At 46.2% G+C, this 17,878-nt stretch overlaps 1 protein-coding gene across 2 annotated transcripts in view; it reads right to left on the reverse strand.

The window, feature by feature from the left end:
* Window positions 1-17,878, reverse strand: part of UBAC2 (UBA domain containing 2) — a 194,988-nt gene that overhangs the window by 16,448 nt on the left and 160,662 nt on the right. For both annotated transcript variants that reach the window (XM_045009094.1, XM_045009099.1), the window contains exon 7: window positions 7,580-7,825. In XM_045009094.1, the coding sequence (XP_044865029.1) occupies window positions 7,580-7,825 (246 nt within the window). The remainder of the gene's footprint in view (window positions 1-7,579; window positions 7,826-17,878) is intronic.

Below are 17,878 nucleotides of genomic sequence, written 5' to 3' on the forward strand. Positions count from 1 at the left end.
CCGACTGTCCATGAGAGGACTGTCCCAACTAGCTCCACTCCGAGACACCTGGAGCATGTGTCAGGAATGGAAAGGGGAGCTAAAAGAAGAGGACTTAATTAAGTTAGAGGCTGACTAGGAAGGAGAGCAGACCTCCACTTCTCCCTCTATGAGAGAAACCTGGGACTCCTGGCCAGCTAGGCAAGCCGCCCTGCAAATAGGGAGACCAGGCCCAGGAAGACCGACTGAACAACTGCCTGTTTGAAGACAGGCCCTGGGTAAAAGGCCAGGGTCCCACCGAAGACTTGCCAGATGACTCTCTTTTGAATTCCTTGTTTCCTGTTGTTCTTGGGACTTAAGAGGTGGAACTGGAAGGTGTTGTAGCCAGAAGGCTAACGCTCCACAGCACTGGATCCACAAGAGGCAGTGGCTGCCTTGGAGACCCCAAGGCAGAGTGCATACTGCCATGTCAGTCACAAGCAGCATGAGAGAGATCCAGGGGAAAAGAATATGGACTCCTAGAGAAAAGAGGAACAGAAGAGAGAGACAGGACACCCTACTTAAAGAGTGAGGGGTAAAAATGGACAGAAAATCAAAGCAAAGTAGAAGAAAAAGTGGGAGAGAAAAGATAATAAAGAAATTGAAAGAAAGTAAAAAGCAGTAAGAGAATTTGTAGGCTAGTACATTTAATTTGTTTTCAAGAGTGTGAACATATAAAATAAAGTTTATATTAATCTTTCAGAATTTTGGTGAGGGAGGAAGCTAAAGAATTCTTCATCTATGGAGCAAGTTCACCAACAGCCAGCATTATGGGGGTGAAAAAACAAACAGAAAATGCTGTGGTAATTGTATAGAAAAGAAACAGCTAGCAACTGACATAGCACCAGTTGTTTAAGCACAGTAGCCATAGTAACCAGCAACCAAGACAAGACCAATCATTTAACTACCATAACAACTACAGTTTTTAAACAAATGCAACTGGATTCTCCAGACTGCTATATGCAGACACCAGTATCAATCTATCAGTAACAATTTATACTACCATTCAAAAGGAGGTACATCAGGTAGCAATCTTGATGATCCAAGCTCAAACCCTACTGTGGGTTCATTCTACTCCTCCAAATGTTCGAGTGTCCAAGAATACAGAAGTTCTGTGAGTTATTCCACTGCACTCCATGTTACCCTGGGTTTGGGGCATAACAAACCCCAAGAGAGAGAATGGGAAAGGAAATGGAAATTTTCAAAGAATAAATGGCCAGTGAACATAACTGTTTCCATAGAAAGTACTACAAGAAAATCCTGCTTTAAACAAACCATTGAACAATACAAGAGGAAAGAATAAGGAGTTGAGAAAATCTTTTACACTCCTAATTTTTGGGGTAGTAGAGAGTAATCAAACATATTTGCCAGCAGCTGAATACTTTTTTTTCCAGTCTCTTCCACTGTGATGTTCTCTTTTTTTCAGTTCTTCTACTCTCTTTTTTCAATTTTTCTCTCTCTTCTCTTATTTTTTCTTCAGAGTTATTTTATTTTGGCCCCTTTGGTACTTACTCTACAGGCTACTGCATTATCCTGTTGTTCACTAATTTTGCTTTGGCTCTTTCCCTTTTCCCTTCAGTTTATTATTCTTTGAGGTACTCAAACTTAAAGAAGAAAGATGAATTCAAACTCCCCCTTAAATCTACTCTAAATTTTGGGATTTAAAGTTGAACCTCTTCTCCTACCTAAATTGCAGTCTTATTGTGTTGGGTTGTCTCAACTTGCTGGGCTCATTACAACAGTTTCTGTATTTCTTCTAGAGAACTGAAGTATAGATTTGCTATGAAAAGTGATTATAAAATTGGTGCCTTCTTAGGGATAGATCATAGTCTGTCCTATTTGCTGGGGTAAGGGAAAGAGCATAAGGCAACACCTTACTCCGTCAATCTGGTACACCATATCTTCCTGCATGCAAAGGGAAATTGGCTACACCAAACTCCTGTGTTCCCCACCTTAGGCGAATGGGTGGGAATGGGCAGGTAGGGTCAAGAAGAGCATGGAGCCTTGACATGGTGATGTAACTGTACTGGTATGTAGGGGTGAATATGCTGCAACAGGTCACACCTGTCACAGTTTACTGACTCCTGAAGCAACATGGAGATCAGGAGGGGGATTGAGAGTCCAGGAGTCAATCTTCCTCTTGGGCTGGTTTGGGGGCAGCATAACAATGTGCTTGCTCTAGACTACCTCACAAATTGGCATTCTCCCAGTGTGAATTCAGAGCCATATTTGCTAACTTTAATTTTTTTTTACATGTATTTGCTACCTTTTACTCCTTGGTAGCCCATCGATCCGATGATGACAAATCTGAGCAAATCATCTATTGTTGGTCTCATGGTGTGCCCTCTGATGGCTATACAAGCCAATTCTAGAGGTGCACATTTGGCTGCAGATGGTGCATGGGAAGTTCGCAGTAAGTGGGTTGTGCGTTTCTAGTGCTCTGTGACGTCGTTCGCGTGCCTCTTGTAGACGCCGGCAGCGGTCTTCCTCAAAGGCAATGCAGGTATTTCTGACTGTTGCACGCCACTGTGTTCTGTCGCTGGCGGCGTCCTCAAGGTCCCTGGGTTTGATACTGCTATACTGCAGATTGGCTTTGATGGTGTCCTTGTAATGTTTTCGTGGACGACCTATATGCCGGATGCCCTGGGAGAGCTCACCATAGAGAAGCTGGCAGGGGATTCTGTTGGCATCCATGCGGCTGACATGACCGGTCCAACGTAGCTGTGACTTCATGATCATCGTTTCGATGCTTGTCATCTGGGCTCTCTCGAGGACCTCAGGATTGGGCACTTTGTCTTGCCAGCGGATCTTCATGATGTTGCAGAGGCAACGCATGTGGAATGCTTCGAGCTGCTTGATGTGACGCCTATATAGTGTCCATGTTTCACACCCGTACAAAAGAGATGAAAGAACAGCAACTCTGTACTCAAGCAGTTTTGTTGACATCTGGATGTTGTGGTGGTTTAAAACTTTGACACGCAGATAGCCGAGTGCCTGGCTTGCTTTGGATATTTGTGCGTTGATCTCATTAACCAGTGATCCATCACTGGATATGACACTACCCAGGTATTTAAAGTTCTCCACTACTTTAAGCTGAGTGCCATCAATGGAGATACTTGGGACAGAAGCATTTGATCCAGGTACAGGTTGATGGAGAACTTCTGTCTTTCCAAGGCCGATAGTTAGTCAGAAGAGTTGCGAAGCCTCAGCAAACTTGTTGACAATGTGCTGATGATCATTTTCAGTGTGAGCCATGAGGGCACAGTCGTCGGCAAAGAGTGCCTCAAGAAGGAGTTTCTGCACTGTCTTAGTCTTTGCATTCAGGCGACGGAGGTCAAAAAGTGAACCATCGTGCCGGTATTTCAAATATATACCTCGATCCAGATCTTTCATTGCATGGTTGAGGATGCATGCAAAGAACAGGTTAAATAAGACAGGAGCAAGAACACATCCTTGTTTCACGCCATTGGTGATGTTGAAGGGGGCAGATGTGGCTCCATCAGACAATACTTTGCCTGTCATGCTGTACCTTTTACTACTGTCAACCTTACTGCTCTGGGAGAGTGAACCAGATTCTCTTATAGTTTGTACATCACAAGTAGAATTATTATCTAGGTTCTAACTGTAAGGCCACCTATACAACCCCACTGTCTTCAGATTACACACTCAGTTACACCTGTGCAACATCACTGTCTTCAGATTACACACACAGTTACACCTGTGGAAACTCACTGAAGGCAACAGGTTTGCACAAGAGTAACAACATAATCTGAGGACAATGTTAGACCTCAATCTTCTATTTATTCAGGAAGTTTTAACAAGTTTACAAATCACTGCTATGTAAATATCAGAAACAACAGTCATTAGAGCAATTAGCCTTTTTTCAGAGACATTATACAGGAATATAGCCATCAGATCTTTCTATTAAATAGGATGTTACTATATTACACAGCAAGAATCATTACAACACCCATGATATATTGTTTCTAGGGATTTTATTAAACTGAGTGAAATTGCTCTCTCTCTCTCTTTCTCGAATTTATTTAGCAGATCAGGCATATCTATCAAATGTTAACATTCAAAAATATTGGACAGATGTGGTTTTTGGTGCAGGTTAAAGTACTTTGGTTAGACATATATTTTTAAACAGTCAAGTATTCAATCATGAATTGGATCATTTTTCATTTTTGCATCAACCCATACTGGAATCTCTGAGCCCTGCTTTTGGTGATTTGACTGGCATCCAGTAAATTGTATGAGTCAAGAAAAACTGGTTACTAGCTTTGCATACCAGACCTTTCTAAAGGGTTGATAGATTAACACCATCGCCTTCCCTTCGTTGACTTTGCTGGGCTTTCACTAATATAGCAATAAGGGACTCAAGGATATGAGTAGGGTATCGTTGAATGCGTCATGTGCATGATGAAGAGTTAAGCCAAAGGCTAACTGCCTTCTTATTTGACTGAAGTGCACCAATAACCTGGTAATGGGAACAGTGGTTGTAGTGGAAGTATAGGGCAAAGAAAAATTAAGATATGCTATTAAAATATGGTTCATTTTTGTGTTTTAAAAACTTTTTCAAAAACTATTTTTGGCATAAGCTGGATAATTCAGTGCATCCTTCCACAATAGAAAACAGTTCTTAGGAGAAGGACAGGACAAAACAATAGGGACACATTTTTCCATCTACTATTTTGAATGTATTTACTATTTTTTTTAATTTTTTAAAATCCTTTTAAAAGTTCTCCTGATTATTTGGGTCCTTTCTGCCTCCTCTTATTTCCCAGAAGTTTAGCTACCCCTTTTACAGCAGTTTGTGGCCAAACAGCCACTTTCAGTTTAGTTTCTATTACAACAACTAACTTTGGAGCATTGAACGGTTCCCAGTTTAGTTTTTACAATAAACACTAGGTTAAAAGTGATTGCTGGAAGGGCAGAGAAAAGGTCATTTGCAACTGTCTGGGTTGTACAACAAGACAATTTAATAAAATTGAAGTGAAGCTAACTGTGAAGAATAGAATTATGTTATCAGGAAGGTAAATGAGGGACTGACTCTAGAGCTGTTCTAAATTGCCTTAGGTAAAATTCATATAGTGTTAACACACGGTACAGGAAAACCCCTCAGTACATTTCTGTAAAGGGAATCATAGAATCATAGACTATCAGGGTTGGAAGGGACCTCAGGAGGTCATCTAGTCCAACCCCTTGCTCAAAGCAAGACCTAATCCCCAACTAAATCATCCCAGCCAGGGCTTTGTCAAGCCTGACCTTAAAAACTTGTAAGGAAGGAGATTCCACCACCTCCCTAGGTAACCCATTCCAGTGTTTCACCACCTTCCTAGTGAAAAAGTTTTTCCTAATATCCAACCTAAACCTCCCCCACTGCAACTTGAGACCATTACTCCTTGTTCTGTCATCTGCTACCACTGAGAACAGTCTAGATCCATCCTCTTTGGAACCGCCTTTCAGGTAGTTGAAAGCAGCTATCAAATCCCCCCTCATTCTTCTCTTCTGCAGGCTAAATAATCCCAGTTCCCTCAGCCTCTCCTTATAAATCATGTGCTCCAGCCCCCTAATAATTTTTGTTGCCCTCTGCTGGACTCTTTCCAATTTTTCCACATCCTTCTTGTAGTGTGGGGCCCAAAACTGGACACAGTACTCCAGATGAGGCCTCACCAATGCCGAATAGAGGGGAATGATCACGTCCCTCGATCTGCTGGCAATGCTCCTACTTATACAGCCCAAAATGCCATTAGCCTTCTTGGCAACAAGGGCACACTGTTGACTCATATCCAGCTTCTTGTCCACTGTAACCCCTACGTCCTTTTCTGCAGAAAGACTAGTTTACCCAGGAGTCCTTTTCAACCCAAGCTGTGATTTTTATCTAGCATTTTATTTAGTGTATTCCCTCAGCTGAGTCATTCTTCTCCTTTTTAAATACAAAGATATCTCTGATATAAACTATCTTCCCTTGAAAATGATACCCAGAAATGCTAGGAGAGCTGAACCTCTCATGTTTTCCCCACATCTTCAGACTGATATCATCCTATTGACTTGGCTAAATTAAATTCAATAGTAGATATAAGAGAAGTCTATCAGTGTTTTCAACCCTATTGCAAACCACACTTTTAAAGCAACTAGTTTTAACCTTTTACATTAGCACATCTTGTTCATTCAGATCAGATCTTTCCCCTCCCTTCCTTTCCATACTAGCTCCACCCAGCATATAACATAGCAGCTGAATGTACTACTATATGGCTAAAATTCACAGGAATAAAATGCAATTCAGATCTCACACAGACGATTATTCATTCTCATGTAACTTGTAATTAAGTTACAGAAACCAGAGGTTCATATGGAGCCCACATGTTCAGCTGGCTTTACTAGACTGCCAATATATACACTCTTGTATTTCTCCTAGGATCCTAATCAAGGCATCAGCTGCTTTATTTTACTGTCTTACAGGGACAAGTAGGTGAGCACCTGCCCTTGTCCACTCCATCAAAACTGAGAAAAATAAAGAGACTAACAATCTAATTTATAGGCAATAAAATGTAAGCACTAAAAGCAGTAACAGGAAAGCACTGTGGTTGACGTCTATAGGAAAAGTATAGATCGAGAATTTTGTGTGCTTTCATAAAGAAACAAGCATTGTGCAATATGGGTGATGTAATCCCTCCTATTTATCCATGCAAAACACTGAACTACAGAGCTGACTTCCAAACTCTCTGAAGAGGATAGTAACTTTTCTGACTGACAGCATGGTCTGGAGCATCAAGACATGCTGAGTTTTAATTGTGACGTTGTCACACACCCTTGTCAGCCAGGCCTACTGGTCCAAGTAGTAGTGGTCAGAGGCCAGGAACAGCACCAAAGGTCAGAGCTGTAGTCAGGAACCAGGAATCAGAGCCAAGGGTTACAGCCAGGGCCAGGAGAGCGAGCCAAGAGGCAGGTCCATTGCTAAGGCTGGCAGGGAAGGCCACCTTGTTGCATGGACATTTCCTGGAACTCCTTCTGGGCTTAAATACAGTGCCTGGACCAATCTGGAGCCATGAAAGAAGCTGTTAGTACAGCCTCCTGAGGTAGTACTTCCTGTGGTCTTTATCTCTGTAGGATCATCTATGTGACAATGTACACAGGTCCAACATGGCTGCTGGGTAGCAGCACAGAGGTAATGGCCATCAAACAACCTGCAGTCCTGGGTTCTAGTCCCCGCATAGCCTCACAACTGTGGGCTTTGTTAAATCACTTCACACCTCAGGCTCATTTTGCTACTGGTAAAACAGTGCGATGCCACCTACCTACTCCTAAATTGTTTTGTGAAAATTAGTTCATGTCTTGTAATGAACTTTAATAATATAAAACCTACATAAATGTTCACTAACATTACAGAAGTCTATGAAATAGTAATTACATAATTCCAATAGGGAATTTTTTTAAAAACAAAACTATACTTGTTCCTAAATTAGATACACAAATTATGATTAACCAAAACCCCCTTCCCTCCATATTTCGATTACTCAGCATAATCATACACTTTAACAAATAATTTTATTTATACCTGCTGTTGTCTTTGCCGTCTCATCTGTGCAAACTGAGACATCATGATTTGACGATCCAGTAATTCCATTCTCTGCTGTCTCTGGATGTCCACTGTTGCTCCCATTCCTACTCGAATCTCGTTGGATGGTTCTGCAGATGAGAATATTGGTTCAAGAGTCCAAGAAAATATCCTTGCCAGCCAGCTGGGAACACAAAGCATCTGATGAACTTTTAGCACACTACTGCTGTAGCACATCCCAGAAATCTGAAAGCAAAAGCAAAATGAAAAAAAAAATTACCACACAAAGCCTTAACTGGCTGACAGAGGTATGTTGTTCTTTCACTTTTTCAAGGCAAATTTCATCTGGTGTATTTAGCCAGAGTCTTCAGTGGAGAATCCATGCCTCAGTGAATACGGATATAACACTATGGGATTTCTTCACCCTACACTTCCACTACAATCACCAACTATTATTTTTAAAAGTCTGCAGATTGCATTACTTGTGACTCAAGTGTATTTCTTGTTTAGGAGTAAAGCCAAATACCAGCACAGTGACTTAGCTATAGGCAAAATTCAAATAGCTAAAGCTTTTGATCTCTGGTAAAGCAGATTATCCTGGCTGGCCCTAAAGTGGATGTGGGGAGATAGGACCTTGATACCACAGTATTGTGAAGATTTTGGGCACTTGCTTTAAAAAACACCCAACAGTACCCCATGGCCCGTGCTCCACGTTAAATCCCTGGAGCTGGGGAATGTGAGCCAATCAGCATCCCTCCTGCCCCTCGTGACCAATGGGAGTCAGAGCCTCCAAAAGGGGGAGGGAAAGGGGAGCTCCCTGGTGCCTCCCAGAGTCTCTCTCCCTCCCTTTCACCGCTGGCACCATCAAGTTCCCCAGCCTGTTGAGACAGGTGAATGGCATTTCTGCTTAACTCCCCACCCCTCACCCCCACACAGAGAAAAACTGATATAGTCAAGTTGAAGCTTTAAAGACGGTTACTCACCTTTGTAACTGTTGTTCTTCGAGATGTGTTGCTCATATCCATTCCAATTAGGTGTGCGCGCGGCGCGTGCATGATCATCGGAAGATTTTTACCCAAGCAACACTCGGTGGGTCGGCTGAGGCACCCCCTGGAGTGGTGCCCTTATGGCGCTGGATATATGCCCCTGCCGACCCAGCGCCCCCTCAGTTCCTTCTTGCAGGTTACTCCGACAGTGGGGAAGGAGGGCAGGTTTGGAATGGATATGAGCAACACATCTCGAAGAACAACAGTTATAAAGGTGAGTAACCATCTTTTCTTCTTCGAGTGCTTGCTCATATTAATTCCAATTAGGTGACTCCCAAGCCTTACCTAGGCGGTGGGGTCGGAGTGAGATGTCGCGGAGTGAAGGACCGCTGAACCAAATGACGCATCATCCCGGGACTGCTGCACTATGGCATAGTGGGAAGCGAAGGGGTGCACAGATGACCAAGTCGCTGCCCTACAGATCTCCTCTATGGGCACATGGGCCAGAAAGGCGGTGGACGAAGCTTGAGCCTGAGTAGAATGGGCAGTGAGGCGGGTAGTTGGGACACTAACCAAGCCATAGCACGCACGGATGCATGACATAACCCAAGACAAGATTCGCTGTGAAGAGACTGGGAGGCCCTTCATCCGGTCTCCCACTGCTACGAACAGCTGGGACATCTTTCTAAAAGGTTTTGTTCGTTCGATGTAAAAGGCGAGAGCCCTACAAACATCTAGGGAATGTAGCTATTGCTCTCGTCGTGAAGCGTGCAGCTTTGGAAAGAAGACTGGGAGGAAGATGTCTTGGTTGACATGGAAGGCAGACACCACCTTAGGGAGGAAGGCGGGGTATGGTCACAGCTGTACCTTGTCCTTATGGAACACCGTATATGGTGGGTCCGCTGTGAGGGCCCGAAGTTCTGACACGTGCCTCGCCGATGTGATAGCGATGAGGAAAGCTGTTTTCCAGGAAAGGTAGAAGCAAGCAGGTGGCCATCGGTTCAAAGGGGGCACCCATGAGTCTAGATAGGACCAGACTGAGGTCCCATGTAGGGGCCGGATGACGAACTTGTGGGTACAGATGTTCCAAACCTTTGAGGAACCTACTGACCCTAGGATTGGAGAAAACCGAGCACCCGTTCTCACCAGGGTGGAAGGCTGAAATCGCTGCTAGGTGTACCTTGATGGATGAGACAGCTAGGCCTTGCTGTTTCAGGGACCAGAGATACTCTAGAATGGTAGGTACTGGCACCTCCAGACGGACAGTATTGATCTGGGCACACCAGCAGGAGAAGCGCTTCCATTTGACCAGGTATGTGGATCTGGTAGAGGGCTTTCTGCTACCCAAGAGTACTTGCTGCACTGAACTGGAGCAACGCAGCTCAGATTGAGTTAGCCATACAGCATCCATGCTGTGAGATGGAGGGATTGCAGGTCTGGATGACATAACCTGCCGTGTTCCTGAGTTGTCAGATCTGGCCACAACGGTAGAGGAATTGGTTTGGTCACTAAAAGATCGAGGAGTGTGGTGTACCAATGCTGTCCGGGTCACGCCGGAGCGATTAAGATTAAGAGGGCCTTGTCCCTGCGTAACTTGAGAAGGACCTTGTGGACCAATGGGAACGGAGGAAAGGCATAGAGCAGGTGGTCTTTCCATGGTATCAGGAAGGTGTCCCTGGAGAGAGCAGAACACCTGGCACTTCCGATTCTTGCGAGAGGCGAAGAGGTCTATGTGGGGAAACCCCCACTTCCGGAAAACAGAATGGATAACATCCGGGCGAATCGACCACTTGGGAGCTAGGAAAGACCTGCTGAGGCGATCTGCCAAGGTATTCTGGACTCTTGGGAGAAACGACGCCACCAGGTCGACTGAGTGGGCTATGCAAAATTCCCAGAGATTTATGGCTTCCTGACAGAGGAGGGATGACCGCGATCCACCTTGCTTGTTGATGTAAAACATGGCCGTTGTGTTGTCTGTGAAGATTGTGACACAATGGCCCTGAAGGTGTTCACTGAATACCTGACACGCCAGGCGTACTGCTCTCAGTTCCCTTATGTTGATGTGTAAGGTTATTTCTTGTGCAGACCAAAGACCTTGTGTGCGAAGGCCCGCGAGGTGAGCGCCCCAGCCCAGAGATGATGCATCCGAGGTCAGGGCTAGAGAGGACTGTGGGGCATGGAATGGCATCCTCCCGCAAACCAAGCTGGGGTTTAGCCACCAACCCAGAGAGGATCAGACCTCCGTCGGCACAGTGAGAATTGTGTCCAAACTGTCTCGGCCAGGATGGTACACTGACGAGAGCCAGGTCTGAAGTGGACAGAGGCGTAGTCTGGCATGTCTGGTCACGAAAGTGCACGAGGCCATGTGGCCCAGAAGAGCAAGGCACGTGCGTGCTGTCGAGGTCGGGAAGCTTTGGAGACCATGAATAATGGTCATCATGGACTGGAAGCGGGCCTGTGCTAAGCACGCTCTGGCGAGATTCGAGTCCAGGATCGCCCCGATGAAGTCTATTCTCTGTGTAGGCTCCAGAGTGGTGCTGAGCAGCAGGCCCAGCTGCTTGAACAAGCTCATGACAAAACGAACATGAGACTACACCTGTAGCTTGGAACGACCTCGAATGAGCCAGTCGTCAAGGTATGGAAATACTTGTATCCGATGTCAGTGAAGCAAGGCCGCAACGACAGCCATACACTTTGTGAAGACTCTTGATGTTGTGGACAGGCCGAAGGGAAGGATGGTAAATTGGAAATACTGCTGGTTGACCGCAAAGCGAAGGAATCGCCTGTGTGGCGGGTAAATCGCTATGTGGAAGTACGCGTCCTTCACGTCGAGGGCGGTGTTCCAGTCTCCATGATCCAGGGAAGGGATAATGGTCCCCAGGGAAACCATGCAGAACTTCAACTTTACCATGAATTTGTTGAGTCCGTGCAGGTCCAGTATGGGCCGTAGTCCCCCCTTTGCCTGGGAGATTAGGAAGTAACGGGAGTAAAAACCCCTGCCCCTCAAATCCTTTGGGGCCTCTTCCACCGCTCCGATAGCCAGGAGCACCTATACCTCCTGTAATAGAGTTGCTTGTGAGAGGGGTCCCTGAAGAGGGATGGGGAGGCAGGGTGAGAAGGGGGGGGGCAAAACAAACTGAAGATGGTATCCAGTTTCCACCGTGCATAGGACCCAGCGATCTGACGTTATGCAGGACCACGCAGGGAGGAAATAGGAAAGGTGGTTGAAGAAAGACGGGAAAGGATCCTGCAAGGAGACTGGTGCTCCGTCCTCGGGCGCACCTTCAAAAGTTTTGCTTGGGTCCTGCCGATGGTTTCTGGGGGCCCTGATTCTAGCCTGATTGAGGACCAGATTGTCTCCTCCTATTACCACGGCCAAGCCTTCTAGTGAAGTCTTGCTGCGGTCGAGGGTTAGGATAGGTGCGCTGTGGCTGTGGCCGGAAGGGCCTATGTTGCGTCACTGGGGTACGCATGGCCAGTGAGCGCATGATGGCCCAGTTGTCCTTCAGACTCTGAAGTCTGGGATCAGTTTTATCAGAGAATAGCCCCTGGCCATCAAAGAGCAGGTCTTGAATGGTCTGCTGCCGCTCCAGTGGAAGACTGGACACGTATAGCTATGAGATGAGGAGCATAGCCACGCCCGAGGCTAGAGTCCTAGCCGCCGAGTCCGCCACATCTAAAGACGCCTGTAGGGATGTCCTTGCCACTTTCTTGCCCTCTTCTAGCAAGGCCGCAAACTCCTCATTGGACTCCTGGGGAACCAACTCCTTGAACTTCCCCATCGAGCTCCAGGCTTTATAGTTATAACGGCTCAGGAGGGCCTGCTGGTTAGCTACCCTGAGCTGTAGACCACCAGCTGAATAAATCTTGCACCCGAATAAATCCAGGCGCCTAGCGTCCTTGGACTTAGGGCGGGCGCTTGCTGGACGTGTCTCTCCCTCTTGTTCACAGACTGTACCATGAGGGAGCAAGGTTGGGGGTGAACATACAAATATTCACAGTCCTTAGAGGGCACTATGTATTTCCTCTCCACTCCTCTGGCCGTGGGAGGAATAGACGCTGGGGACTGCCAGATCGTATTGGCAGTAGCCTGGATGGCCCGAATGAAAGGAAGGGCGACACGTGTGGAGGCATCGGCCGATAAAATGTCCACCACTGGATCCTCAACTTCCACCACGTCCTCCACCTGGAGGTTCATGTTCTGTGCCACCCTACGTAGCAATTCCTGGTGTGCACGAAGATCTACAGGCGATGGGCCACAGGAAGACGTGCCTGCTACCGCCTCGTCAGGCGAGGATGAGGAGGACACCTCCGGTACTAGCAGATCCTGGGGAAGGTCTGGTTGAGGAGGGTCCGGTTGCCCTGGGTCCCCCATGCTAGTGGGATGGGCCTGATCTGGTGGCAGGGCAGTCGCTTCTGAGGCTACTGGGGGAGGGCGGCTCACAGTGGCCTCAGGCATCCGAGGCTCTGAATGGGCAGATCGAGAAGCGCCTGAGGGGACACCTTGGGCTTGGTGGTATGCCCAAGGAGTCCAGAAGGACCATTGTGGGGGTCCCTGATCAAGATCCTGTCCTTCATCTTGCCCCTGGCTAGCACCATCAGTGTCATGGACCTGGATGTGGTAGCCGCTCCCCGCTTGGGACGATGTCGAATTCAGTCGCGAAGGCCAAGGTGGGGCTGAACGCCCATGCAGCGTTGCACCATCCCACTCTGTCACTCCGCACCTGGGAGCTGGAGACCAGTGCCGGGATCTCGGGCGGTACCGCAATCGGGACCGACGGTCATAACGGTGCCAGGAGGCCAATCTAGATCTCGACGAGGATCTACGGCCTGGGCAGTATCGGGAGCGGCTGCGAGACGATTGGTGCTGGGACTGGTGCCGGGAGCTGGATCGGTACCGATCGTACCGGGAAGGAGACCCGCGTGAGGCGGAGAGGCACCGCGAGTACGATCGGCACCGAGATGGGGATCGGTGCAGGGACTGCGAGCGGTGCCGAGTCCGGGATCATTGGTGGGATCGGGACCAAGATCGGTGCTGAGCTGTCTCACTCTGCGAGGTAGGTCGCATGAAGGCAGGTTTCCCCATGGATGGAACAGTCCACACCAGCGGTGCCGGGAGGTGAGACGGTCCAGGCTCAATCAGCGCGATCAGGTCGCAAGCGGTGGAGGTGGTCTCCGGAGTGGACGGCAGGCTGATCTCAACCACGGTGTGCACCAGGGAGCTTGTGTGCACCGGACTCAACGGCCCTTGCGGCACCGGAATCAACAGTGCCGAAATCAACGGTGCCGGCATAGGAGCCTTTGCAGGACGGTCCGTCCCGGGCTGTTGCTCCAATGGGGGCACAGGTGGTGTCTGCAACTGTACAGAAGCAGCCGGTGGTTTGTGCTGCTTCTTGGGCCGCGGAGACAGCAAACGATGTCGCGTCTGTACCGGTGCCGGAGACATCCGGTGCCGAGAGTTTTTGCTGGTGCCGGGTCGTTCTGATACCGGAGGCGTGCTTCGGACTGATGGCACCCGGTCTGCGCACGGTACCGAAGGCACCGGGCTAAGTGCCGCTTCCATTAGGAGTTGTTTTAACCGAAAGTCCTGCTCCTTTTTTGTTCGAGGCTTGAAGCCTTACAAATGAGACAATTATCTGGTTGATGGGATTCCCCAGGCACTTCAGGCAGGAGTCGTGGGGGTCTCCCGTAGGCATCGGCTTGAGACAGGCCGAGAAAGGCTTGAAACCCGGAGACCTGGGCATGGGCCCTGGTATCAGGGAGGAGGGAAGAGGATAAACCCCGTTTCCTCCAAGCACTATCTACACTATATACAAAACTTACTATTAACTACACTATAACTACTAAAAACTATTAACAACTACACTAAACAACTATCTACAGTACAACGAGTAAAGCTAGGGACTTGGAGATCAGCTATGCCGCGCTCCACAGTTCCAACGACCTTCACGGGCAGTAAGAAGGAACTGAGGGGGCGCTGGGTCGGCAGGGGCATATATCTGGCGCCATAAGGGCACCATTCCAGAGGGCGCCTCAGCTGACCCACAGAGTGTTGCTAGGGTAAAAATCTTCCAAAGATCGTGCACGCAGCGCGTGCACACCTAATTGGAATCAATATGAGCAAGAACTCGAAGAAAAATAATTAAAACTAGCAATTTTTCTAACATTTTTTTTTAAAGTTTATCAAAACCCTATTAATTTTTTAAATGGCAGCACTAGAGAGGTTAATGAGTCTAACCAGAAACATCCTCTTCCTAAGAGATTCCTTCTGTAATACCCTGTTAATGGGCCAGGTCCCTATTCCACTTTCAACAAAGTGCACAGCCTATAGGGTCCACATTTACCTACTCTCTGGAATTTTGCTTTATTGCTATCCCAAAACCAACACGAACTTCAGCCTATGTTTCATCTATAAGAATGGCTGTTTTTACGGTTTTCTCCAAGGTCACCTCTGTCCTAGCTCCTTACATCCCACTTGGCACTAACTCAGTGGTTCTCTAACTTTTGTACTAGTGACCCCTTTCACATAGCAAGCCTCTGAGTGTGACCCCTCTTATAAATGAAAAACATTTTTAATATATTTAACACCATTATAAATGTGGAGGCAAAGTGGGGTTTGGGGTGGAAGCTGATAGCTCATGGCCCGCCCATGTAATAACCTCACAACTCCCTGAGGGGCCCCGACCCCCAGTTTGAGAACCCCTGCACAAGTCATCATAATTGCCACCTTGAATTCTATCACAGGGCTTTAGCCCCTGCAGCTAAGAGAGGGCCTGTCTCAACAGAAGAGGCCACATTCCTTCAGAGAGTCTTGGAGTCTGCATGACCCAAGAACCTCTGGATGCCAACTGGCAGAGGGCACTGGGGTGTAGAGGGGTACAGAGATTTCTAGGGTTCACCAAAAGAATGTCATGTAAGGTCGCTAATGAAAGTCACCGGTCATCATAATCATTGTGAAATGTATGTATGGAGAATATGTGAAGAATTATGTATATATATTAAAGTTTATGTTCTCTAGGTCACAGTTAAAAACAGGTCACTCAAAAGTAGTCTGTCTTGAGACACATTCTTCTAGGCATCTGATGGGAGACACTTATCTCCCGGGGGGTTGGGGCGGGGGGGGGGGAACCACTGTGTAGTGTGTCCTACAAAAGGAGTCTACTAGCATTCTAAGATAAATGCTAATGAAGAGATGGTGGAGACTTCAGAAAAAATCTAACAGGAAGAAATAAACAGGTGATGGGGGGAACCTTATCTTGAGGTTAACATCAAAGATCTGTTCTGGTATATTTAGAGGAGCAAAGAGACATCCTGGTATTCTTCATCTAGGAAGTAAATGAATGGTTTGCTTTATGAAAAAAGGGATCTCTACCCAATCTTGGTGGAAAACACTGGAGAGAAGTTTGGGTGAGATAAACTTCTTTAGACTGGAGGATAACTTCTTAGTTAAATTTAGGCTTTAGAATATGCATTGTGGAATGTTGTTTTACATATAACCTTTTGTTCCCATCTCTCACTGCTTTTTATTTGAATCTCAATTTTTTCTTAAATTGAGATTCACCTTTTGTCTCTTTTTCTAGTGCATTCTCAATGAAATTCTCATTCTCAATGGATGAACAATAGACATTTATGTAATCAGAAAAATGCCAACAAAGTTGATTCACGTGTAGTTTTTTCTTTACTTGCAGCAATAAATTCTACATTCCATGCAAAGGTTAGTAGTGTCCAAGCAAGTAAATATTGAATGAATGTGGGGTGATTATAATCCTTTAACATCCTTGTTGTGATGATCATGTTTACAGTTCTCTTCTGCCATCACTGGTCTCTTCCTGTCTCTGTCACACAGCGCTATCACAGGTTACTGCTTGTGGCATAATAGATCAGAAAGGCATGTCACAAACACTGACATTTGTGATGTCACAAATGCTGAAATGACTGTAATACTTCTCAGTGCATGAAGGGCTGTGCATCATCTTGTTACCATCTGCCTGCAGAGTGAGGGAGTCTTACCTGTACTCCTTAACACAACCAGCCTGATCACCACTTAGGCAGTCTAAGTGTATCTAACCCCTGTTCACTGGATACTCATAGAAATCCCATATCCTGTGTTCCCAAAGGAATCAGAACTGGAAGGGACCTCGAGAGGTCATCTAGTCCAGTCCCCTGCACTCAAGACAGGACTAAGTATTATCTAGACCATCCTTGACAGGTGTTTGTCCAACCGGCTTTTAAAAATCCCCAATGATGGAGATTCCACAACCTCGCTAGGCAATTTATTCCAGTGCTGAACCGCTCTGACAGGAAGTTTTTCCTAATATCCACCCTAAACCGCCTTGCTGCAATTTAAGCCCACTGCTTCTTGTCCTATCCTCAGAGGTTAAGAACAATTTTTCTCCCTCCTCCTTGTAACAACCTTTTATGTACTTGAAAACTGTTATGTCCCCACTCAGTCTTCTCTTCTCCAGACTAAACAAACCCAATTTTTTCAATCTTCCCTCACAGATCTTTAATCATTTTTGTTGCTCTTCTCTGGACTTTCTCCAATTTGTCCACATCTTTCCTGAAATGTGGCACCCAGAACTGGACACGATACTCCAGTTGAGGCCTAATCAGTGCAGAGTAGAGCGGAAGAATTACTTCTCGTGTCTTGTTTACAATACTCCTGCTAATACATCAGAATGATGTTTGCTTTTTTTGCAACAGCGTTACACTGTTGACTCATATTTAGCTTCAACTGAAATGAACTTCCCCGTAATCAAAGAAAGATTTTGACTGGCTTCCAAACCTAGACCAAGATTGGGCATGGGAGTGGAAGCTTTTTTATTTCCTCCCAACTACGTCCCACATCTCTACTAAAAATCTATTATAAGGGAACTAAACCTACACCAGAAACTTGCCAATGTCAATCAGAAACTAGTCTATGGCTACAAGCACCATAACATGAGTACCCGCTCAACATTTTTCTTTACTATCCAGAACAACTAGTAGAAACTATTGAGCACTCATCTGTCCATTTTTAAAAAAGCATTGATTTTCAAAACAAGCTAGAACTTAAATGAGCTCAGCAAGTAACAGCATAATGTTACATCCGCAACAAGAACAAAAAACAAAGCAAATGATGACAGTTAAAGGAAAATATATATCAAGCTTGACAAATCCTGCAGTGTGACTAATGGTGTTTTAACCACAAACAGAATAATCTCCATGCCGATTTCAGATACAATCATAGCTCTGAGTCACTAACAGCACACAATCAAGGGACAGCATGTATAGTTTCAGTACCTTAAAATGTTTTTGTCTCAGATGGGAAAGA

Source organism: Mauremys mutica, chromosome 1 (genome assembly GCF_020497125.1).
Source record: "Mauremys mutica isolate MM-2020 ecotype Southern chromosome 1, ASM2049712v1, whole genome shotgun sequence".
Lineage (NCBI taxonomy): Eukaryota > Metazoa > Chordata > Testudines > Geoemydidae > Mauremys > Mauremys mutica.